This window comes from Podarcis muralis, chromosome 1, assembly GCF_964188315.1.
Source record: "Podarcis muralis chromosome 1, rPodMur119.hap1.1, whole genome shotgun sequence".
In the NCBI taxonomy this organism is placed as follows: Eukaryota; Metazoa; Chordata; class Lepidosauria; order Squamata; family Lacertidae; genus Podarcis; species Podarcis muralis.
Genome location: NC_135655.1, coordinates 55,977,456 through 56,002,320, shown reverse-complemented (window position 1 = coordinate 56,002,320; position 24,865 = coordinate 55,977,456). Strand labels below are relative to the sequence as shown.

The window sequence follows — 24,865 nt, the reverse complement described above, 5'->3', positions numbered from 1 at the left end:
GCAAGCGAGCTTCATCATGGTAGATTAATCAATGAAAGCTTTAGTGGATTAATTGAAAAGGATTTGAGTTAAAAGCACTTCTGTTGACTGTTTCGTTCTGGCATGCTTCTGTGTTAGAAATGAAAATGGGAACTGAGGGAAGATACGTAAGTTTTTCTTCCAACGGCGACTAGTAGCTTTTGTGAAGTGAATAGTGATCTCAATACTTCCCTCAGCATCTCAAAAAACACCTAAAAGCATGGATTTTCTCTTGGCCTCTTTTGAAAAGCTCCCCCCCCCTGTCAGTTCAGGATTGGAGATGGGGCATTGATCCAATGTAAAATTATAATAATAATCTCTAACTGTGTGGGATTTCAACCCATTTAGCTCTCGGAATAACCAAAGTTTAAAGTTGGGAACTATTTTCAACACAAGGGCCTAATTTATATTTTTAGCAGCATTTGGGGGCTGCATGACCATGGTAGGTAGGACAAGAGTCAAAAAATGATGCAGTAATAGATGTGACCCTTACCTTTGTACAGTAGGCTACATCCTAGCCATGTAAAAGTCAATAGGTTTTCAATGGGCCACTCCTCTCCACTCTCCATTTATGGAGAGCCAGATGGACTGAAACATCCCTCTAGGCAAACAAAAGGCATCACAGTTCAAGGTCTAGTTTCAGTCAGGCAAAAGCACCTGAGGCAGAGCAGGGTCAGTGGATGGCTTGGTTAGGGCCATATAGGTCTGAAGGGCCACATCAGCAGTGGCGTAGCGTGGGGGGTGCAGGGGGGGCCGGCCGCACCGGGCGCAACATCTGGGGGGGGGGCGCTCGCCGCCTCCGGAGTCGCCGAAGAGCCTCGGGCACAGGCTGTAGCAGAGCCCCATGTCTCGCAGAACCGACGAGCTGGCAGCGGCTCTCAGCGCTCACTGCAGTTCCCGCGCATCAGGGCCACGGAGGGCGCGCCAGGCAGCCCCTCCTCACAGCCCCGCTGCCACTGCTGCTGCTGCAGCTGCTGGGCCATGTTGCATTTTCCTCGCCTCTCTGCCCTCCTCCTCCTCTGGGCAAGCGGCATCGTTTGGGCGGCAGCACCAGCGGCAACTCGCCTCAGATCACCTGACACGGACCTGCCGCCGCCGCCGTGGCTACCTTACCGTAAATACCCCAGCCCAGGCAGCAGCAAGAAGAAGCTGGCAGCTGCGGCAGGTTAGGGGTTAGGGGGCGCAAATTACTTGCCTTGCCCCGGGTGCTGACAACCCACGCTACGCCGCTGCACATCAGGCACCTGGACCCTGACATTCCCTTTTCTGCCATAGTTTATCTCTGAACCCCAGGCAATATCTGGTTTGTGGTTACAAGTATAAACCAACACAAACCTTGGGGTGTGCATTCATCACTCTCTTCCTTCCATACTCCTGGGGATCAGAATGCAAGCTTTCTGTTTCATTAGCGTCAAACTGCAGTTGGCTCACAAGTCAGGTTACTATAGTTGAAGAATCCTGGCTTGTGCTCATAACAGCAAGCCATGGACTGCTATTGTGTCTGAATTGAGTTGGTCTGAAAGTCTACAGGATGCAATGTTTGATGACAGGAGAAAGCACTTGAGGCATGAGCTATGGAGAGCCAGACGGATTGAAACACTATTCCTATCTGCCTTGTGTGAGTGCTCTATCATCCCTGCTCTGATCTTAGAAGGAGGGAGTGCTTAATAAAAATTGTCTATGCTTCTAGATGTATTCTTCTAGTGATGGATCAGTGTCCAGGAGAATAGATTATTGCATGCTGTAGGAGGCTGCATATATGCACTGAACTCTTATTCAGACCAGACTTCCAGAGGTAGTGGAGAAGCTGGAGAATGGATTTATGCTCAAATAATACGTGTATATTTGGGGGAATCAAGTCAGGGGGAAGCTGAAATAGGACTACCATCATCCCTGGCTATTGACCATGCCTGCTAGGGCTGATGGGAGGGTTCCTCACACCTGACCAAGACTGACACAAAGCATAAACACTGTTCTACAGGAACACGTGATCTGCAACAGATGTAACTCTTAAAAATAACAACAGAAAGAGCTATTGTACTATGGGAAATGTGTGTGTGTGTTTTAAATGTCTAAGCATTTAGGAATGAGGATTGAGGAACATTGACAGCAGAAGAGGGTAGAAAAAATGTGTCATCTCTGGTACTTTTGAAAGTTCGGTTAATTGCTCAAGAAGAAAATTTCTTTGTAGAAAAGCTCCAGGAAGATACTCTTGAATTCTTTTGCAATGTCGTTTCTTGAGAATTAATTGAAAGGAGACCAATCAACAAATCTAAAACTTGACATTGGCAAAAGTGAGTGAAGCAATGAATGTGAATTTTACCTTTTGTACAGCACACTGGTTTTTCCATATGCTCCTTTTTAACCTCCATCCACTCACATAAAAGCCATTATCAAAGTTAAAGGCAGTGCTTACCCCCAAAGGTACTCAAGGGTATGCGGTACCGGCACCTTTTGTTTTCTAGAACAAAAGAACTGGTTAAAAATGTGACGCTTGCTTTAAGAGTTTCATGGTGAGTACCAGCCCCATTTTTCTAGAAGAAAGGGCACATTCCAGTCAGCAGGAAAAGCACTCAGATGGTGTGAGCTAGGCTGCTGAGGGGTGTGGCCTAGGAAGACTGGGGGTGGTTGGGGCAGAGTGCCAGGGATTAACTAGAGAGGTGTGGAGGGTTGCATTCTGCCTTGAGTCTGACATTCTTCAACCCCAATCTAATAGATCACAGCACAAGCATGCATATTATTTGCCATTCTTATCACCAGTTAGACTTTTATTAATCTATGTATGTATACAGTTAATCGCAAAGACAATGTACAATGTAAAGATAACATACATTGAATAGAAAATCATGTAAATCCACTTCAGTTAGCGCATCTTTAGAGTCATCATACCAACAGTAAATTGTTCTCCTCCTAACAAGCAGGATGTGAATTGCCAAATAAATAAACAAACATCTCTCTCCTGACCTTGTATTTAACTGCAAGCATAAACTGTGTCCATATGTGCACAACACAGCCACAGCTTCTTCCTCATTCACTTCAGTGGTGAAACGAGGTGCATAGAGAAGATGTACATGCGGGACAAATGTGAGACTTTGCCATTCACTTTAATGCCGGAGGTTTGTTCCATATGCACACCTCATTCCACTATCAAAGTTAAAATGCTTTTGAGTCTGGGTCAGTTAAAATTACAAATGTACTTTCTTTTTTCTTTTATGTATGTTTTGTTATTGTTATTTCTTTTGTGTTTGTATACTGTACTGTTGGGTATGGGATTATATATGTTGGGTGATAAATGTAAAAAATCTTGAATAAATATTTTAAATAAAATAAAATAAAATAAAATTACAAATGTAGATTACAAAACTGCTGCATTAGTGCATCAGATTGAATGGGAACCGTTTCATGTGGGAGATATGTTTGAGTGCACCCGCTTGCCACATGGAGCCTCAGATATTTTCTGTGCTTTCACAAACCTGCAGGAGGGAAGTTTGCAGAGCTGTGGGGAAGATCAGAAATTTCAAGTGGTGATTATGGCTATGTACACATTTGCACATTTGTGGTGAGAAAAGGTAGTTGTTTTTTTTATCAAGACACAATTGTTCATGCTTTTCCTCAGTGTGCTGCTTTTGATCAAGGTTTGGTTCCAGATCCTGCTCTCCACAAGGATGAGTGTGGTTAGTTGATATGTTTGAAAACCCATTCCTTAATTAGATTAGCCAATTTTCACACCTTTTCCTCCCCATACCTGCCCCGGATGAAGGAAGAAGGAAGTGGTAACCGCAATCTTGGTATATGTCCATCTGCAATGTCATTGGTCAGGTGAGGATATGCCACATTGTTGGAGCCGCCTTCATCAGTTTTCAAATGGGTGCACTGTTCGGTGGGCTAGGGGGTAATATAAAACCAATCTGCATTGAGCTTTTATTTTTGGAATGCAAAAGCAATTTCCGGGAGCATAGAGCTTGCAGTTGTTGCAGTGTGTTGTGGACTAGGTAGAAAAACAACACCGACAAGATTCAGTAGGTATTGACTGTAGCATATAATGTTGCTTGTATGCAGCATTACATGAGTAGACTATTTCAGAAGCAGGATAGCCCAAAACTCATGGGCTATTGTAGCTGAGATGACAGAAGATCAACCCCCTCATCATTTTCCTCCTAATGCAAGGCAAATGAGCTAGTTGACTCTTGTCAGCTGTAGGAGGCATATCTGTTTTTCCTTCCATCCTTTCTTCTAGGTCAGCAGGCTGAAACGTGCCACTTCTACACATCTTTACTTAATTGTTGAGGACTCTTATTGGCTGCAGGATTGACAGATTGTGCAATATGCCTTTCCTGTGCCTTAATTGGACCTGTGTTCCTGACCTTCTATAACTGCATATGCATGCAGGTTAGATGTTCCTATATTGAGTTAAATCTGTCCTGGATTTTCCTTGGAGATGTAGGTGGTAGAATGAAAGCATATTTTCCACCATTCTGAGTTCAGAGCAGGACATGTTATTCAGCTAGACCACTGACTGTTGTGTATATATGGCCACTGTGTATGGAGAAAGAAGTCTCGAGGAAATGGAAAGCATAATAAATTAGCATTCCTGATGTGACCTGAGTGGTGGGCAAGGTTCCCTCAGAAACTTGATTTCTAAAGAAAAGATTTGGAGAGAGTTTTGCCTAATTTTGCCATCATCCACCTTGGCCTAGCTTAAAGTGTCAGTGGGTCTCTGCCAGCTGAGCCTTTTCTTGATGCTTCACCTCAACCTTGCATCTTCATTCAAGAAACTTTCCATTACATTGAGTACCTGAGACCTTTTGGGGGTGCCAAATCATTTTTCCACAGGACATGTGAAATGGCATGAATAATGGGTATTTGTCTTCCTATTCTGGAAAACACAACAATATCTTCTTTCTTGCTGCCCTGGGCTTCTTTGAGGGGAACGGCAGGTCAAAAAACTGAATATATATTTTTTAAATAATAAAACTATTACAGCATTGTTTGTTGCTGGCAATTTCTTAACTAATTATAAGCACCTAGTTCTAAGGAATGCCCTGCCATTAAAAGGAGACAAAGACCTCCATGTAGCAAGAAAAACAAACAGACCCAGATTTATTTTAAGTGTATAGTGTCTCTGGGAATGTCTTACTTTAATCCTAAATCCTTTAATTAGGGTGGCATAATCTTTCTAGTTCCACAAAATAAATATAGCACTTTTGAAAATAAGGCATTGCAAGCAAATTTATGATTTGTCAAAATGAGAATATCTGCTTCCCCACCAATGCTAAACATTCAGAATGTCTGTATGATTTTTTTCACTTTCCTGGCTCCATTCCTCTCCTTTGGCTTTTTGTAAAAATACAGGGAAGTGGTTGTTTACGTAGTCAGATGTGACTGTTCCTCCTTGATTTTAAAAAAGTACAACCCAACAACTTTGGAATATTAACTGACAAATCTGTTTTGTTCACTGCCCCTCCCCCAATATCTTGGCTTGCATATAAAGGTAAAGGGACCCCTGACCATTAGGTCCAGTCGTGACCGACTCTGGGGTTTCGTCACCCATCTCCCTTTATTGGCCGAGGGAGCCGGCGTACAGCTTCGGGGTCATGTGGCCAGCATGACTAAGCCGCTTCTGGCGAACCAGAGCAGCACATGGAAACGCCGTTTACCTTCCCACCGGAGCGGTACCTACTTATCTACTTCCACTTTGACGTGCTTTCAAACTGCTAGGTTGGCAGGAGCAGGGACCGGGCAACGGGAGCTCACCCTGTCGCGGGGATTCGAACCGCTGACCTTCTGATTGGCAAGTCTTAGGCTCTGTAGTTTAACCCACAGCGCCACCCACGTCCCTGCTTGCATATAGATTACCCATTAATAACTGGAATATATGAGTAGTCATGAAACCACAATGAATGGGTGCATGTACACTCAGAGCAAAGGAGTGAGGCCATTCCTGTTTGAGGGATCATTGCACTACTGCAGAACCTACACGCCCAGGCGGTTTGAGTTTGACTTCATCCCCAAAGGTACAGTCCTCCATTGTCTTCTGAGACAGATGGATGTCAACAGACTATGTATGAACCTGAAAGTTAGAAAGAAAAGCCTGCCAGTAAATTTAGAAGCAGGGTGTCACATCCATTACTCACTGTGTCCTTGTTTATATGCAGTGCTAAGCAAAGTAATTGCTTAGGGTGAATGAGGAAATGGACAGGCTTCTAGAGAAGATTATATGTCTGTTTTGCTCCTCCCCAGTCGTTCTGTGTTGTGCTGTTGTTGTTGTTTAGTCATTTAGTCATGTCCGACTCTTCGTGACCCCATGGACCAGAGCACGCCAGGCACTCCTGCCTTCCACTGCCTCCCGCAGTTTGGTCAGACTCATGTTTGTATCTTCGAGAACACTGTCCAACCATCTCGTCCTCTGTCGTCCCCTTCTCCTTGTGCCCTCCATCTTTCCCAACATCAGTGTCTTCTCCAGGGAGTCTTCTCTTCTCATGAGGTGGCCAAAGTAGTGGAGCCTCAGCTTCACGATCTGTCCTTCCAGTGAGCACTCAGGGCTGATTTCCTTAAGAATGGATACGTTTGATCTTCTTGCAGTCCATGGGACTCTCAAGAGTCTCCTCCAGCACCATAATTCAAAAGCATCAATTGTTGTGCTGACCTAAGCCATGGTTTAGATTAGCGTTATGTGCAAACCATGCCAGGTTTGCATGTGCTCTGCTCCTGTTTGAGTCTGTTTTATTTTTTTCCAAACTTGAGAAAACCAGTCCATTGAAGCTTTAGTCTTCATTCCCAACTTTAACAAAGGGTTAAATACAGATAATTAAACAACTGGCTAACTTACTCAGTTAGAAAGTAGATAAAAGGAAGTTTTTATTACCAGCTCATAACAGTAGATGATGGGGGGGCCACCAAGTTAAGCTGATTGTCGGATGATCAGGAAAGGCAAAAGGATAGGCAATGGATTTCTGCCACATTCATGAGATAAAAATATTTGTTCTCCTTTAATGTTTGCTTTTCTTTCCTCTCTTCACTACCCAGCTTGAGGTTGCTCATTTTATGCAGCAGCTTATTCCATAAAGTACTACATATACACTGAAGATGTCATATGCAGAGTAAAAATTGTATTGTACTCCCAATTCCTGACATAGTGGAAGACTAGCTGCGTAGTCATAACAATGTGCTTTATTTTTAATTTTAAACAAACAGTTAATTTCCTGAGACTGTCTCTTGCCGCTCCAAAGAGATTGGCCTATTGTATTAGTTTTCTAATTGCAGAATTTGGTGGAGGCTGTTGACTTTAGCAAGAGATGCGGTTATAGTATGGGACCTTCAAGGTATGCAAGGTGTGCTACTGATGTAAGGGATATTCTCTACTCCATATTTCTGGTGGTGGTGTGTTGATTAAATTGCAAGTAAGCTAACATCGAAGGCAGAGCATGCCCTTTCATTCATTATTCTCAGGAACTTGATAAATGCACAGAATGGATTTCTCAGTTGCATTGCATGCACAGTTTAACTGAATTTAACTATCATGGTACTACTTATGGGTTTGTTGGCAAGTTGAAAAATAAAGCATGACTGAATTGAACTGTAATGCAGACCCTGCTTCTGAATAATCGTATGAAAGAATAGGCTAAGGGCAGATTTCCTGGCTGTGGTTTTTGAGTGATAATTACTACACCATTTGGCAGCTTAGTTATATGAAATATGTATTACTGCAAGTATGTGCTTTGCCATTAATACAGAACTGGATGACCGAGAGCGTACTGGGTTGAAAGCATATTGCCGCCTGGTTGGGTGAATCCACTATAAATAGCTTTCTTAAAAATTGAAATCATCACATGTATGTTCAATCTGTTTCTCTTCTCTTTTTGGTAGAACCAGCTCCTTTCGAAGGGCTTGCTGTTCATGGAGGAGAAGGTTAAACTTTGTGAAGGCAAGTATAGAGGGGCTGCTGCACTTCAGGAAAGGGCTCTGGTTTCCCTAAAAGCCCTGTGAGTTATCTTCTCAGGCTTGGGTCACTTAGGTGGTTTTGTGGAAAAACCAACACCTGTGAGTCACATGACTAAATATTATAAGGTCCTGTTCTGTACAAGCAAGAAACTGAGCCCTGATGATAGCACAGAGTAGAAATTTAACTGGAGCACAAAGGAAGTAACTTTTTCTTTTCCTAAAAGAAAAAAAGCTAATACAAATAATCACTTACAAAGTGGGAATTATTACGTATAGCACTTGTTCATGGACCCACTTCTCTTTGTCCTTATTGTCTTGCTAACATCTAGGTTAGATCACTGCAATGTGGTGTACATGGGGCTGCCTCTGAAAGTGGCTTAGGAACTCTAGCTGCTACAGAAAAGGACCTTTTCAACTTTGTGTGTTATTGTTTTTGTTCGTTACTATGTTGAGTAATTTTCTGTTTTTATATGGTAAACCACCCTGTGATCCTTGGATGAAGGGCAGTACAGAAATTCTATAAAATAGATAAGTAGTGGTAAGGTGAATCTTGTGACTTCTGGATTTCTAGCTGGCAGTACCGTGGCAAGATATTTCTCACATCTTAGCAGAACAATTAACAGAACAATCCCTTGTGCTAGGCTGTCAGGGAGTGTTTGGGTTAAGCAGAGGCTTTCCGGCTGAGCTGACTTCCCTCTGTCACAGTAAAGCAAGCATCTCTCCATTGGCACCAGCTTCCTCCTTCCATCCACTGAATGTGCAGGCAGTTGAGCAAGCTGAGGAAGAGATCCTTAAAAAGGGCATCCTGAGGGTGGGGAGGGGCTGAGCCTGCCCAACATCTGCTCACATGATGTTGTTGGTGCCTGGTCATTGGGCCAGTGATCATTCCAGATCATTCTGCTCTCTCCCCCTTTGCACTGTGACTACTGTGAGTTTCTGGACTGTGGAAGTGATGGCGGTCCTGCTGCTCTGCAAAGGGCTGCTAGCAGGAGGCTGTGGATTCTGGATTTCTCTGTTCATATCCTATGATTCAGATGGGCAGTGTGTGACTGTCAAAACCAGGAAGATCTGGGAAGGCTTCCAGTGGTCATGGGATATGGCTTTTTCACAGACATGCAATAAGCTCAGAATTTTTTACTAGCCCACAAAAATGTTTATTAGCTTGCCTGTACACATGTATGTCACTCACTGATGTCCCAAAAAGAGAAAAATAAGAAACTATTCCCTTCTAGTTTTGGTTACCAGGAGGCAATTGTGACTTGTCATAGGTAAACAAGCGAGATTCAATTATGGGCCTGCTTTATCATGTATGGCTCTCTCGTCTAGTTTCTTATCACTTGGATCTGACTGTTCCCAAACCTGCAAAAGTAAAGGAAGAAAGGAGCTCCTCAAATAACCTTTTGCAGCTCTTATGCTGAGATTCCTTCTGTTGATTTTTATTTTTTAGTGGACCGAACCTTCTCCTAGCAAGTAATCAGCAGGCAGATTGGGTGTGATACAGCAGCTCCAGAGTTTGATATGCTGTTTGCTGCTAAAATTCAGCTTGTAAACTTAATTCCATCTGGTCTAGTCCTGGAGAATGCTGGCTTCCTCCATGGGAAAAATTTCACAACCTGAAGTTTAATTTTGAAAGTAGTAAAACTTTATGTTGAAAAACAGTGGGCCATAGGTTGCTCAGGCTGCAATTCTAAGCACACTTATTGGGAAGCGAGCCTGAGCTATATAAGGTGGGAATTTGGCTGTAACATTGCAATATTCAGATCTACAGCACTCAGTTTGAGGTCTGCAGTGTAAGTCACACAGTCCCTTTGGAAACCATGTCCATATGTAGGTTAAGCCAGGACATACATCTATCTGCTTGTACTGCCCTCTGGCCTCTGAGAACATCCAGCAGCTTAAAACTAATAGTTCCAGATTGGAAAGAAAAGCTCATTTTGGCAGCTTCTGGGTGGTGAGTTTCTGAATCACTCACATTTATGTGGAATGCAAATAGTGCCAGTTTGTGGCTGCTGAAACTTATTTTTTGGCAGGGGGAAATGAGCGATGCTTATTTTCCATGGTTATACCAAAGATCACGTAGATGCTCCTTTGCTTTGGCTTGGGCATGTGAACTGAAAAATGTTTGAAAACCTGGTGACCACAGGAGTTATGACATCGGTGGTGAAGATGAGAGCTACTTGGTTAATCAGATGGTGGGGTATTTGATCTTGCTTGCTCTGTGTGACATGAAGATGCCATCCCTGCCCCTTTGAAATACACCATGCTGATAGGATAACAATAGTGGGAAGGACACATTTCTGCAGGGGAATCTCCATACATATGCATCTGTGCTGTGCGCCAACTTGAGTTGTGGCTGAAAGTAGTATTTTTGTGAAAGCTGCTGCACCAACATCAGAAAATAGTTCATAGTATCATAGAATCATAGAGTTGGAATAGACCACAAGGGCCATCGAGTCCAACTCCCTGCCAAGCAGGAAACACCATCAGAGCACTCCTGACATATGGTTGTCAAGCCTCTGCTTAAAGACCTCCAAAGAAGGAGACTCCACCACACTCCTTGGCAGCAAATTCCACTGTCGAACAGCTCTTACTGTCAGGAAGTTCTTCCTAATGTTTAGGTGGAATCTTCTTTCTTGTAGTTTGGATCCATTGCTCCGTGTCCGCTTCTCTGGAGCAGCAGAAAACAACCTTTCTCCCTCCTCTATATGACATCCTTTTATATATTTGAACATGGCTATCATATCACCCCTTAACCTCCTCTTCTCCAGGCTAAACATGCCCAGCTCCCTTAGCCGTTCCTCATAAGGCATCGTTTCCAGGCCTTTGACCATTTTGGTTGCCCTCCTCTGGACACGTTCCAGTTTGTCAGTGTCCCTCTTGAACTGTGGTGCCCAGAACTGGACACAGTACTCCAGGTGAGGTCTGACCAGAGCAGAATACAGTGGCACTATTACTTCCCTTGATCTAGGTGCTATACTCCTATTGATGCAGCCCAGATTTGCATTGGCTTTTTTAGCTGCCGCGTCACACTGTTGGCTCATGTCAAGTTTGTGGTCAACCAAGACTCCTAGATCCTTTTCACATGTACTGCTCTCAAGCCAGGTGTCCCCCATCTTGTATTTGTGCCTCTCATTTTTTTTGCCCAAGTGCAATACTTTACATTTCTCCCTGTTAAAGTTCATCTTGTTTGTTTTGGCCCAGTTCTCTAATCTGTCAAGGTCGTTTTGAAGTGTGATCCTGTCCTCTGGGGTGTTAGCCACCCCTCCCAGTTTGGTGTCATCTGCAAATTTGATCAGGATGCCCTTGAGTCCATCATCCAAGTCGTTGATAAAGATGTTGAATAAGACCGGGCCCAAGACAGAACCCTGTGGCACCCCACTAGTCACTCTTCTCCAGGATGAAGAGGAACCATTGATGAGCACCCTTTGGGTTCGGTCAGTCAGCCAGTTACAAATCCACTGAGTGGTAGCATAGTCAAGTCCGCATTTTACCAGCTTCTTTACAAGAATATCATGGGGCACCTTGTCGAATGCCTTGTTGGAGATGCACATTCATGTTTACATCCCACGGAAAACAAAATCAGGTCCAGATGGGTACCAGTATCAACATTCAGTATCAACATTCAATGCAAATTTGGATTTACACCAATGGTTTTTACCCTGAGTAAAAAACCTCCTTGATTTTAAAAAGTACAACCCAACAACTTTGGAATATTAACTGACAAATCTGTTTTGTTCACTGCCCCTCCTCCAATATGTTGGCTTGCATATAAAGGTAAAGGGACCCCTGACCATTAGGTCCAGTCGTGGTCGACTCTGGGGTTGCGGCGCTCATCTCGCTTTACTGGCCAAGGGAGCCAGTGTACAGCTTCCGGGTCATGTGGCCAGCATGACTAAGCCGCCTCTGGCGAACCAGAGCAGCGCATGGAAATGCCGTTTACCTTCCCGCCGGAGCGTGCTTTCAAACTGCTAGGTTGGCAGGAGCAGGGACCAAGCAACGGGAGCTCACCTCGTGGTGGGGATTCGAACCGCCAACCTTCCGATCGGCAAGTCCCAGGCTCTGTGGTTTAACCCACAGCACCACCCGCGTCTACCCTGAGTAGATACAACCCACTATAATGGTGATATAGCTTACTATATTCCATGGGTACTGAGTAGTTCTGCAGTTACAGAACATAGGGCTTGGTAGGATTTAGGGGAGCACCCGAATATTCATGCCCTGATCTCACCGCAACACGTGCCCTCCATGATGGAGGACACAATATCTTGGAAGAGGTGGAAACATAAACTGAGCTACAGTTGCCAACAATTGTCTGCCTTTACAGAGAATTAGTCAATAGTTGGATGGCTTGCTTTGGGTAGAGTATAGCTGAATATCAGAGACCAAGTTCTAAAACAAGGTTCTTTTTCTCCACCCCACCCTCTGTTTGCTTAGAAGAGAATCGCATTGACATACTATCTGAACTCTGGGATCACTTCTTCACAGAGACTCTTCCCACACTCCAGGCTATATTTTACCCTGTTCAGGTAAGTCTAGTTAAAATATAAGCTTGGCAGGGAGGAGAATACAGTTCAAACTTACCACAAACTACCTCTCCGAAAGCTGTTGAGACACCCAACACTTAAACTGTAAAGAAATAGATTTCAGGTATAAACCACGGATTTCTTCAGATGTACTGCCGAACTTAAAGATATATAGGGGAGGTCTTAGTATTCTAATAGGATACAAATTCTGTGTGACTTCAAATGTGTCTTAAAACAGACTTCTTCAACCCATGTTTTGAACTGGTTTCCACCAGTTCTAGTCAGTTCAGCTGTGCGTTGCTGAGTATTTTGACCACACTTACATGGGCATACTTGCTAAAACATAGGCAGAAGAAACTTCCAAAAAGCAAAGGAGGGCAGATGAGTTGTGAAGATCCTTTGACATCTTTATATACCTTGATATGCTAATGGAGTGGAGCTGTCTTGTGGGGCAAATGGTCCATTGACATCTAAACACCCAAGAGGTCAAAAAGAATGAACCTCTCTGGAGCTTCCTTAAAGGACAAGATTTCTGCACTTTGTAAATTTCCTTTCTGGCTTCCCTTTCAATCCCTTTATAGCAGATGCGAAGAAAGTAGATTTGAATCTACTGGTAGATCTCTCGGTGAGTTTTATTCTATTCACAAGTGTTTCTGACTCCCAATTGGTTAACAGATAGAAAGGTCTCTCACCTTCCCCCATAAAAAACCAGATTGCTGAAAAGGAAAAGAGGGTGTGTGTGTGTGTGTGTGTGTGTGTAACCAGGAATGGATTTTTGTGGGAAGGTTCTGGTACTGAAAACAAATTCTGAGGGTGAGCATGTACTTACACATTCTCTCTTCTTGAATTTTGAGGGTACCCCCCTGTTCACACTTTCCCACCTGGCTCCTGTTGGTGGATCAAGTGGCTCCATTACAAAAACATAGTAGATTCCCCCCCCCCCCCAATTTATAGCATACATTGTATATCATTTCCTGTCATTGTAGTTCCTATCAAGACATTGCAAATTGCACACACAAAATATATTTTGTAAGAAGGGTAGCTGTGGAGAGAAGGGAGTGGCCATTTCCAAGGCTGGCTCTTCATTTTCAAACCATGGGTTGATTTGCCAAAAGGCACATCCAGACAGTTAAAAGGGTGTGCATTTTGCAACAGTTAGCAGTTCAATTTTTCTGCTGTTTGTGGGCTGGATTCTCCTCCCCCTTGAGCAGGGGAACAACATAATTTTTGTTGGCCTCTTACTCAGTTGGCTTCAGCAAAGGACCAACCATTCTATGTATTCTTTGTTTGACAGACCCTAACAATCCTAACTACTGAGTAACTTTTAAATGGGTATTTTAAAATAGCTACTTTGAGATAAGAGGGCAGAGAATACCCAGTCATTCCCTGCTATATTCATTATTCTTGAACTTGAGGGACCTAACAGATAATATCCACACACACACACACCCTATGGTACCCCCAAGGAGTTGAGTCACCTAAATGAGAGACAGCTACCTTGTGAACCAAAGAAGAAATCTTGTCTGGGCATGAGAAGCTTCTGGCAGCATAAATTTCCCACAGAATAAAATTCTTATGAAGGTCACATGCTTCTATGTCTGCCATTGGCAATCTGGTATTGGCTGTCTTATCCCCCCACCCCCAACTTCCAGCTCCAAAATATCTACTAGAGGCATGATACAAGCCTCCTACTCAGCCCCCAACGTGGCAATTTCCAAAAGGTCTAGAAGAGTGGAAATACTTGCTTTTTGCTATGTATATACTAACTTCCCATGATGTCTGTATTAATTCTCTCTCTTCCTCCTTTCCTATCCCTCTTTATTTCCCATACTTGCCGCAGATGATAGACGGTATGTGTGAGAATGCCCGTTTTAGAAGGCTATGGTCTCTCTCTTGGTGCTTTTAAAGTGATTTATGCCCCGATCCTTAATATATTAAATGGAAATAAGACTTTTTTTTAAAAAAAAAAGTGAAATGTCTTTCCTTGTAGTATATTCAGAACTGGAGTGTAAATCAGCTGAGAAGTCAATTTCACCCAATGGTATACTGCTTTTAAGGTAGACGTCACAATGTGGTTTTAAACAATAAGCATCAATTTAAAAATTCTACGACAGTTTTTTCCAAAGTTGGATCCCCGAATGTCATAGAATCATAGTATCAGAGAACTGTGGAGTTGGAAGGGACCTCAAGGGTCATTTACTCCAACCCCCTGTAATGCAGGAATCTCAACTAAAGCATCCATGACAGATGGCCATCCAGCCTCTGCTTAAAAACCTCCTAGGAGGGGGAGTCCATCACCTTCCAAGGGAGTCTGTTCCACTGTTGAACAGCTCTTATTGTCAGAAAGTTCTTCCTGATGTTTAGTTGGAATCCCCTTTCTTGTAATGTGAAGCCATTGGTTCAAGTCTTACTCTCCAGAGCAGGAGGACGCAAGCTTGCTCCATCTTCCATGGGATGGCCCTTTAGATATTTGAAGGTGGCTATCACATCTCCTCTCCGTCTTCTCTTTAGCAGGCTAAACATATCCAGCTCCCTCAACCATTCTTTATAAGGCTTGGTTTCCAGACCCTTGATCAGCTCCCACCATCCCTCAACATTGGCTACACTGGCTGGTGATGCTGGCAGTTGTACTCCAGCACCATCTGGGGACCCCAAGGTTGAAGAACACTGTTCTACCATAAAAATGTTTTATTACAGAGTCTGCCAAGCCAAACTTTTTGAAAGTCTGAGAGCTGAATGGTGTCACCTAACAAGGCAGTTCTTACTTCCTATTCATAGCAATATGGTTCTTCAGAAACCCCAGTGTTGGGGGGGGGGGAGGTACCACCTTAAGTGGGAGCTAGATACTATCAGCCCCCTTGAAACATCCCTCCAGTCTGAAGAGGATTCATTTATAAGAACACGTCTGAAAATAATTTTCCAACCAGCTCTGAATCCACCTGACAATATTACCACTTAGGTAAAGGGACACAGGTGGTGCTGTGGTCTAAAACCACTGAGCCTCTTGGGCTTGCCAATCAGAAGGTTGGCGGTTTGAATCCCTTGATGGTGTGAGCTCCCATTGCTCTGTCCCAGCTCCTGCCAACCTAGCAGTTCGAAAGCACGCCAGTACAAGTAGATAAATAGGCACGGCTGCGGCAGGAAGGTAAATGGCGTTTCCGTGCTCTCTGGCTTCCATCACGGTGTTCTGTTGTGCCAGAATCAGTTTAGTAATGCTGGCCACTTGACCCAGAAAGCTGTCTGTGGACAAATGCCGGCTCCCTCGGCCTGAAAGCAAGATGAGTGCTGCAACCCCAGAGTCGCCTTTGACTGGACATAACTGTCCAGGGGTCCTTTACCTTTTATACCTTTTTGTTATCACTTAGTAATACCATGTAGTTATGGAGCAACTTGTCAATTACTTGACTTATATAAAGTTTAAATATGTGAAAGCTTCATAGTGATTTTTCTCAAGTTATGTCATACCACTTCCCCTCTCTCCCATCTTTCCTTCGTAAAGGAATGATAGTGTAGAATCCTGTAAAACCTTTGCACCAACACTTTGCTATAAATGAGATCTTTCATCAGAATCTCCTTTCCCACAAATCATTCAATAAAGGTTTTGATTTCCTTAAAACAACATGGCCAGCGAAACATTAAATTTGGTTCAAGATTAGAATATTTATGTAATCTATAAAATAGAATTCATTATTAATTTTAAACTTGGTTTCTGTAAATTCATGTAAAGTCCGGAGTTAAGCTTTTTGAACTCTGAACTTTTTTGGGAGGTGGAAGGAATACAATTGAAGTCTCTGGACTTTCCCCCCATTATTGTGTATGTGTGTTAAAGGCCATTCTGAGTTATATGTGCTTTTAAAGCAAACATAGTTCATGGCACAACTTGAAAGCCTTACAAAGCTCTTCACAAGTCTAACTTCACAATGTTTACTTGGAAATAATTGTTTCGCCAAGTTGGTTCCTGAAAATGGACTAGAGAGAATGCCAAGTGTTTGTAACACTGAATGATATGAGGAAATAGACTCTATGAGGGAAAGAGGCTCTAGGGAGATGGCTTAATCCTTTTCCAAACACTGATCCTTCCTAGAAAGTTCCCCTTTGTTCAGACACATTATCCCCCAGGTCCCACTTCCAGCTAGACTTCCAACACAGAAGCAGTAGAAATGGTCTTGGACAATTGGTGCATTGCAGGTAATAATTGATGTGTGTGCATGTTTGTGCAAACCACTTATGACTTCCCCATTCTGTTCTGCAAATGGTCACATATCCCTTCATTCCTGTTATCTCAGCAATGGATTGAAGACACCGATTTGCAGAGGTAACACTTAAACTTCCATCCCTGTCATTGATTTAATATGTGAATAAGTACATTTTCACAGCAGGTTAAGTTTGCAAGATAAACTATGTGCTTGATTTAGCTTGTTTACACTTACAAAGCTAATGCTGCGACCCTGCAGAAATCTCATACTTTCTACAGCTTTATCTTGTATGCCCATAAATACCTGCTCTGATACCCAAAGGGGGCAAAGCATTTCTTTGGAGCCATTGGCTTTTGTTCCTATTTTGCATTTTGATGAAGATGTTAGCTGCATCATTAACCACGTTATGAATTGATGATTAACAAACGTGGATTCCCTCCAGCCAGAGATTTGCTTCAGTGGTTGCGGAGCAATTACCTATATAACTATTCCCATGGAGAATATAGGGCACAGTTTAACTGGGTTGTGGCGGGGGGGGGGGGGGGGGAGATAGATTCATCGCTGCAATGAAGCATTGGGAGTTGCTTTGAACCTCCTTATTTTCTATTTTATTGTTTTTATACTGTTTTAGTGCACTACTAAACATTGTTTTAATGTTATTGTTTGTTTTTATACTGCACAAAATTTAGATATTTTTAAAATATCCAGCAATTCATAAATGCCAGTAAACAATCAAACACTAAGAAAGCTACCACTTGTAGAATAATTTACCTGCTTGTGTAGGAAGTCTTCCTTTCCCCAGATTCTTTAACCAGCCACTGTAAATACCTCTCCATCCACATGCCTGTAGTGGCTAGGTTTATAACTTCATGTGACCAGTCATATGGTGCATTATGTTCTCTGTCCCCCTTCATTCCCCAGTTCTTACGTGAAAGCATAAAATTAACCCCCGGCATTATTTACAGCTGCTCTGAAATTGGTGTCGGATGGAGTTAAATGTACCCCAGCACCAACAGCCACTAATTCCCCCACTGTTTTCTGAATGTGTGTACAGGGCCAAGAATTGACTATTCGCCAGATTGCGTTGCTCGGCTTCCGAGATTTGGTCTTACTAAGAGTGAATTTGGATGAGATTCTTCCTCGGGTCCAAACCAAGCTTCCACCTTCCATTGTCCAGATGCTGCTGATTTTACAGGTGGGGAGCAATGTGTTTCTTCTTATTATATGTGCCTTGACTAGTGAGTAGCTGGCCTGGAGAGGTTTCTGTATACTATGAAGAAAGAGGAGAACATGTGCAGAGCAGAAAAGTGCAATTGAGCAATTGCTATGAATGGCATAGACTAAGGCTGCTGTCCTAACCCCACTTACCTGATAGTAAGCCCCATTCAATTAAATAGGACCTATCTTTAGGTAAAGGTAAAGGGACCCCTGACCATTAGGTCCAGTCATGGCCGACTCTGGGGTTGCAGCACTCATCTCGCTTTACTGGCCAAGGGAGCCGGCATACAGCTTCCGGGTCATGTGGCCAGCATGACTAAGCCGCTTCTGGCGAACCAGAGCAGCACATGGAAATGCCGTTTACCTTCCCGCCAGAGTGGTACCTATTTATCTACTTGCACTTTGATGTGCTTTCGAACTGCTAGGTTGGCAGGACCAGGAACCAAGCAACGGGAGCTCACCCCGTTGCAGGGATTCAAACCGCTGACCTTCTGATTGGCAAGTCCTAGGCTCTGTGGTTTAACCCACATCACCACCCACGTCCCTAGGACCTACCTTTAAGCAAACACAATTAAGATTGTGCTGTAAGTTACTAGCTACAAAACCATTTGGTAAAGGGATACCAATAAGCAGATTTTGTCTTTCATCTGAACCAAATAAGACTATACCATCTGTTTTATCAACTATCTTCCTCCTCATTTCCCTGTCTCATGGGCGGGGGGGGGGGGGGGCGGAATCAATCTCTCGTACTTTTTATGCATCTGATGATGAAGGATTTTACTCTCAAACCTTACAGTTGTTTTCATTAAGTACCATAGGATTTCTTATTGTTTGTTTTTTGCATTTTCTCACTTTCTTTACTCTGGATAGCTTAATCATGTTCCTGTTCTAACTTCATAGGAGGATTGTTCAACATTTATTCACTCTCTTATTTCCCAGGCTTACACCATCCATTTTGTTGCCTCTGTAGCAAGCACTTAAATCCATTTTGGTGCAGCTGCTTGAAAAGCTTGCACCACTCTACTTGTTCAGCTTTAGAGGGCTTTTATTTATTTATTTTAGCAGAACAGGTCTTCCCTTGGGGCAAGTCCTATTCAACCCCACTGACCCACTGGATCCTATCCATCTTCTAGGGTGTTCTGTTAAGTTACATTTGCGTACCAGGTTCGGTTGACCTGGGCATTCTCAGCAGGGGGTCCTTTTTACCTCGGATAGCTTACCGTAGCCTGAATCTGCAGAGTTATAGAAAGAGGTGTGTGTACATCTGCAAAGCATTAAGTATTTTTGAACTGCTCTGAATGGTTGTCTTAAGTTTTTCAAATCCTCAACAGTACTGCATTGTAACATATATCAGGTGGCCAGACATCACCAACAGTGAACTGAGCGCTAACAGTATGGGAGCCAAAATGGGGTCACTGAGAAACAAGTGGGGTGTGACTGCAATGTTGGAGGAACCCTGAGGTTTGCAGAATTACAAATATTTCTAACCCTAACCCTCCTTCACAACGATACCCAAGCCGAATGATGACTGAGCATATTCAGGAGCTGCAGAAAGCTGACTGTCCATTGGAATAGAGAAACAGAAAACCAGGATATGAGGGGAATCGAATGGCTTCTTTGAGCCACTTATGGAAACTTTATAGTATCCCGAAGAGGGTTGGCTGGAATGCTGAAAGCAACCTGCATTTTGTTGCAAGCTCCATGCAGGAGAAATAATTATGTAACAGGCTCCCTTTTTCTTCATTTCCACAACTTCTTCCTGTGCGCACAATTATATTTCTTCTGAAAGTATTGTGAAAGAAATATATATGTTCATATGCATATCTGTTGGATGCTTTTTTGTCACAGGGAGTACATGAACCTACAGGTCCCAGTAAGGCCTTCATGCAGTTGGAGGAGCTTGTTAAACTCGTGGTCTCCCCATACCTCGGTTTGTGCGAAGAACACTGCTTCCCTGGTAGTACGTGTGCTCTGGGTAAGATGCATTGCATTGCAACGCCATTTGAATTTCTTTCCCCTCAAGATCCCTTCTTAAACCAATGTAACCTGCATCTGTGTTGGTCAATAGTTTGCTTGAGGGCTGTGCAAAAAGAAAATTGGTACCCAAAGTGTGTGTTCTCGTGTTAGTACTGCCTGTGCATTGTTGCAGAACACGTTTGACCAGAGACAACACAGTGTGACAAAAGAACTGTACATCAAGAGTGCTGCCTCTCACATACCACTTGCAACTCTCTTTAAGAAAACAACAACTATTGTCTGTCAGCAGCCAGCATGGTCTAATTAATATGCAGCTTTGTGCAAGACAGAGATGGGAGAATAAAAGCTTAAATCATCCCTGAGTAGATACCAATCAATGAAGCCTTAAACATAATTAGTTTGTATGGAAACAGCCTTCATTTTTTTTCCTTCCTGAGTCTTACAAAGTGATAATGAGAGTTCAGTATTCACAACCTGGTTCTGCAGGTGCTTAAAATCTGATTTTTTAAAAATGGTAGCTGAAAAGCTTCTTGCCTCATAATACAGGTTTCTAGTTTAGTTTCTTTCCCTTCCTCTATCCTGCAAGGGAACTTGCCAAACACCCATTGTTGTAGTTCTTTGTGGATCCACGTGCCCTTTGTTCCACAGCATCATCAGACACCCGTTGCCAATGTTCTGCCTGATCACCAGGTTGTTAGTGTGACAACGTCAACTCTATTGGAATTGTGTTATTGAATCACAACTACTTTGTGCTGCTCTTCCCAGCTCCCAGGGCTATGTTGTAGGCAAGGAAATGGCAATAAAGTCAGATCAGCACTCCCCCTAGTACAATACTGTCTAATACCACCGCTAGCCAGTGTGTCCCCCCCCCCCCAATAGTTGCCATCATCCCTGACCATTGGCCATGCTGACTGGGGCTGAGTTGCAGTCCATAGCATCTGGAGGGCTGCCCCTGATCTCTATAATTTCTGGCTTTCCCAGTTCTGGCCACCACTGGACAAGGAATGTTTGAAACTGGTATCTTGTCAAAAAACATGTGTTCCCTTTATGTTGTGATTCCTGCAGCTGTGGGGCCACATCCTTGTCTTTGGATGTAATATAGTGTGTGTTGTGTAGTTCAGTGGACACGACTCTTTGCCTCTCAACTCCTCCAGTTCTAATCCATATTTCCCCTTCCTTCTGACAATCATTGTTTCCTCGCTTGTCTTTTCAGCCCTACATTTAAACCAGGGGTTGGGAACTTGCAACTCTTCATATCTGGGTAGTCCTTCAGATTTTTCTGGCCTACAGATCCTGTTATCCCTGGCCATTGACCATGCTGACTGGGACTGATGGGAGTTGTAGTCCAGCAACATCTTGGAAAGCCACAGGTTTCCCATCTCTGTTGCAAATCAGGATTGCTATGTAAAAGAATCATAGATTTGGAGAGTTCTTAGGCAACTTAAGCACACTGTATATAAATAGCTGGCATTTTATTTGTTTGTTTAAATAAATGCTGCCCTTTTAAAAGTCAAAACCCTCTAAAGGTGGCTTCTATATATGCATAATGCAATGCAGTTGCCTATCCAAAAATAGCCACCAACCTCGATTGGTAGTGGTGGGCATGTAGTCAGAGCCTCTGTTGGTCTCAAAGTGTGAGCAGCTTGGAATGGGTGATTGTATATAACCCACATGGCAAAGCTTCTTTGACATCCTATGCATGCTGAGAACAAGAGCTTGTAGACTGGCCCAAATGCCTATCTAGTTGAGCATCTTGACCAACCTGATGACACCAGGAAGCCCACAAGGGCAACATAAACACAACAGCACTCTCCTGCTGTTGTTTCCCAGCAACCTGGCATATAGAGGCATGCTGCATCTGATCCTGAAGGTAATGATATAGTCCATCATGACCAGTAGACATTGGTAACCTTATCATCTATGAATTCATCTAATCACCGTTTAAAGTTGTCCACTCTTGGGGTTCTCCTTCATGGAACACTGCCTTGTCATGGCAAAGGGGCTTGAATAACACAGAGAAGCTATGAGCTATGCCATGCGGGGCCACCCAAGACAGACAGGTCATAGTGGAGAGTTTTGACTAAACTTTCTTGGGTTCCATGATCACTGCAGATGGGGACAGCAGTCACAAAATTAAAAGATGCCTGCTTCTTGGGAGAAAAGCAATAACAAACTTAGACAGCATCTTAAAAAGCAGAGACATCACCTTGCTGATAAAGGTCCGTATAGTTAAAGCTATGGTTTTCCCAGCAGTGATGTATGGAAGTGAGAGCTGGACCATAAAGAAGGCTAATCGCCGAAGAACTGATGCTTTTGAAATTATGGTGCTGGAGAAGACTCTTGAGAGTCCCCTGGACTGCAAGAAACCTATCAATTCTTAAGGAAATCAGCCCATAGTGCTCACTGGAAGGACAGATCCTGAAGCTGAGGCTCTTTTTGAACATAGCATTGCCCTGAGTATTCAGTCATTAGTCTAATGCATCCAACTTTTGTATAGGACTCATGAGTGTGATTCCTATGTTGATTCCTATTAGTTCAAATTAGAGCTATGTTGCATCCTCCTTTGCCCATGGCAACTGATATTCCTTCCTTGAGCCACCCTCTCCCACTTCTGGGTTTTGCCAAAATCGGTTAGGGTGGAAGTTCCACTCTGGATATAGCTGCATGGTCCAGTCTTTTATCTGAAAGGAAAGCCCACTTAGTTTAAAGCCAACATGGTGCTCTCCAGAACTTGCTGAACTACAATTCCCATCATTCTTTATCATTGATTATACTGTTTGGGAACTGATGAGAGCTATAGTCCAACAATATCAGGAAGGCATCACGTTGACTGCCTTTGGTTTAAATGGACTTACTTCTGAATAAACAGTCTTTGATTCATCATTGTTACCATTTGGTTCTTCCTTAATAAATATTTGTTAAGAACAACAGGCCTGAGAGACATAGGCTGATCCCTCTAGAGGAGAGCTTTCCAAACTGTGTGTCATGACACGTTGGTGTGTGAGCTGCAATGTCTTGGTGTCTTGTGCAAATGCTCTTATAAGGGGCTAGTTTAATCTCTGGTTTGCTAGCAAAACTGAATTACTGTGTCACAAAATGATTGTGTCTAAAAAGTGTGTAACCAACATGAAAAGTTCAGAAAGCTGTGGTCTAGAGTGTCTCTTTGTACGAAACGCACACCTTCTGGAGTTTGCTGCCTGACTCTATAAAAAAGAAAGAGGGCGGTAAGACCATATCTGATTACAGCTGCTTAGGTTTTACACAACAAATACATGCCTTGAGGAAACGAGATGTACTTCTCCCAGTGCAAACATAATCACAGCACAGTTTGCTATTCACAAGTAATAAAATCATGACCCTTCTCCAGAAGGAAAATGATACAAAGTGCATGCAGACTTGCACGGTGCTGAAATTGTTTTGCCTGAAAGTTAGCCATGTGACTCTTGGGAAACTTCTCTGCTATCTTTCTGTCTGCCAATAAAACAAGGGATTGGTGTCATAAAGCAGTTTTATGAACTCAGTGGCCTTGAAAGGACTGTAGATTCAAACCCATCACATTTGCTTTCTGTTTAGAAGTTACGTGTGTGCTATTCACTGTGCATGTGGGTAAATATGCATAGCACCTGTTTCCCATGTCAGGTTTGTGGGATTGGGATCAGGTTTCAACCAGGATTGAGGAATACTATAATAAATGGATATAAGACTTACTAATTTTTATTTTAATGGGCTGTAAAACAAACACTATTGGCCACAGTATTTATTTATAAGAATATGTATAAACCACCAATTCATATAAACATCATGGTGGTGTACAATAAAACTTTTAAAACATCTTAAAATTTTAACATATAAAATGCAGAGCAACTGTCTAACATGGAATCAAATTAATTCAACAACACTTGGTGAAATGAACAATTTCAGCAGGCAATGGCATTTCAGAATCATAAGCACCTGTCAGATTTCAACAGGAACAGCGTTTCAAATCCATGATGCTAAACGCCTTCGTTCACTAAGAAACTAATCAAACATTAGATCACAGTGAATGCATTATACTTCCTTCCCCTCCCCCACAATGATCAATCTGTACGTTGCTTTGAGACACTTCTTGCGAAAAAAAGTGACTAAAAATTAATAATAATGATGATAAGGCTAAATGAGCCAGCATGAGTTTTGTGCTTTTCTATTGCAATTAAAGTATGTGGGTGGAAAAGATCTGATGGGTTGAGGACTGCTTTCCTTATGTTGCCATGCTGCAATAAAAGGGACCGCAAGAGCTTAATCTAGAGACAAAGTGACAACAGAGCTAGACAAAGGCCTCAACTCCCAATTTCACTGGCATTTTAAGAGACTAATTAGACACTTAAATGATTTCCGCTGACCAGCATCTTCCTTCCTCCCCCATCTCCCTGGTAACAGTTTCCTCAAAGCAATGTGTGATGTGACTTCATTGTTTCCAGTATTTCCTTAACTCCCTGCTAACAATTGAGTATGAGGATGACACCTCCCCGTGTTTCTTTTCCCAGGGGATGCTGGAGGGACTCCTGAGAGACATCATTAGGCCCTCAAAGCCATTGACTTCAGCATCCCAGACAGCAGAGTTAAGCAATATCTCCACCTATTGGCCGTTATGAAGGGGGGGGGGGAATTCCACTCCACTTTTTTGTGAGTGCAGAATAACCCATTGCATTTTGAATGAAAGTCTCAGAAAACTGGTGGTGTTGTATAAATTTCTGAACACTTCAATCCCCGACGCTCAGGCTGTTCTGACTGAGACAGCGGCTGTCAAATAAACTGCATTTGCATGAGCCTAAATGCTTGGAGGAACAAAGGAAACTGGTGCTGAAGACCAAGGTTTTTTCACTAAATTTGTGCCAACCCCTCTTAAAGGGTCACGCTGTGGAAATCTTGGGTAGTGTTCTATGTCTGGACTCTGGAAATCTCTTCTTGTTCCTCTTTGGTTGAGCATATTCAGAGCTGACTTTTTGTTAAGCT

The 24,865-nt window shown here is 43.0% G+C and overlaps 1 protein-coding gene across 9 annotated transcripts in view; it reads left to right on the top strand.

Moving 5' to 3' along the window:
• PRR5L (proline rich 5 like) overlaps window positions 1–24,865 on the top strand; it is a 77,641-nt gene that overhangs the window by 39,538 nt on the left and 13,238 nt on the right. For 8 of the 9 annotated variants that reach the window (XM_077929077.1, XM_077929073.1, XM_028727804.2 and 5 more), the window contains 4 exons: window positions 7,885–7,942; window positions 12,394–12,485; window positions 17,733–17,873; window positions 19,745–19,871. In XM_077929077.1, coding sequence (XP_077785203.1) covers window positions 7,885–7,942; window positions 12,394–12,485; window positions 17,733–17,873; window positions 19,745–19,871 — 418 coding nt within the window. The remainder of the gene's footprint in view (window positions 1–7,884; window positions 7,943–12,393; window positions 12,486–17,732; window positions 17,874–19,744; window positions 19,872–24,865) is intronic. The other variant, XM_077929080.1, reaches the window with a different exon arrangement.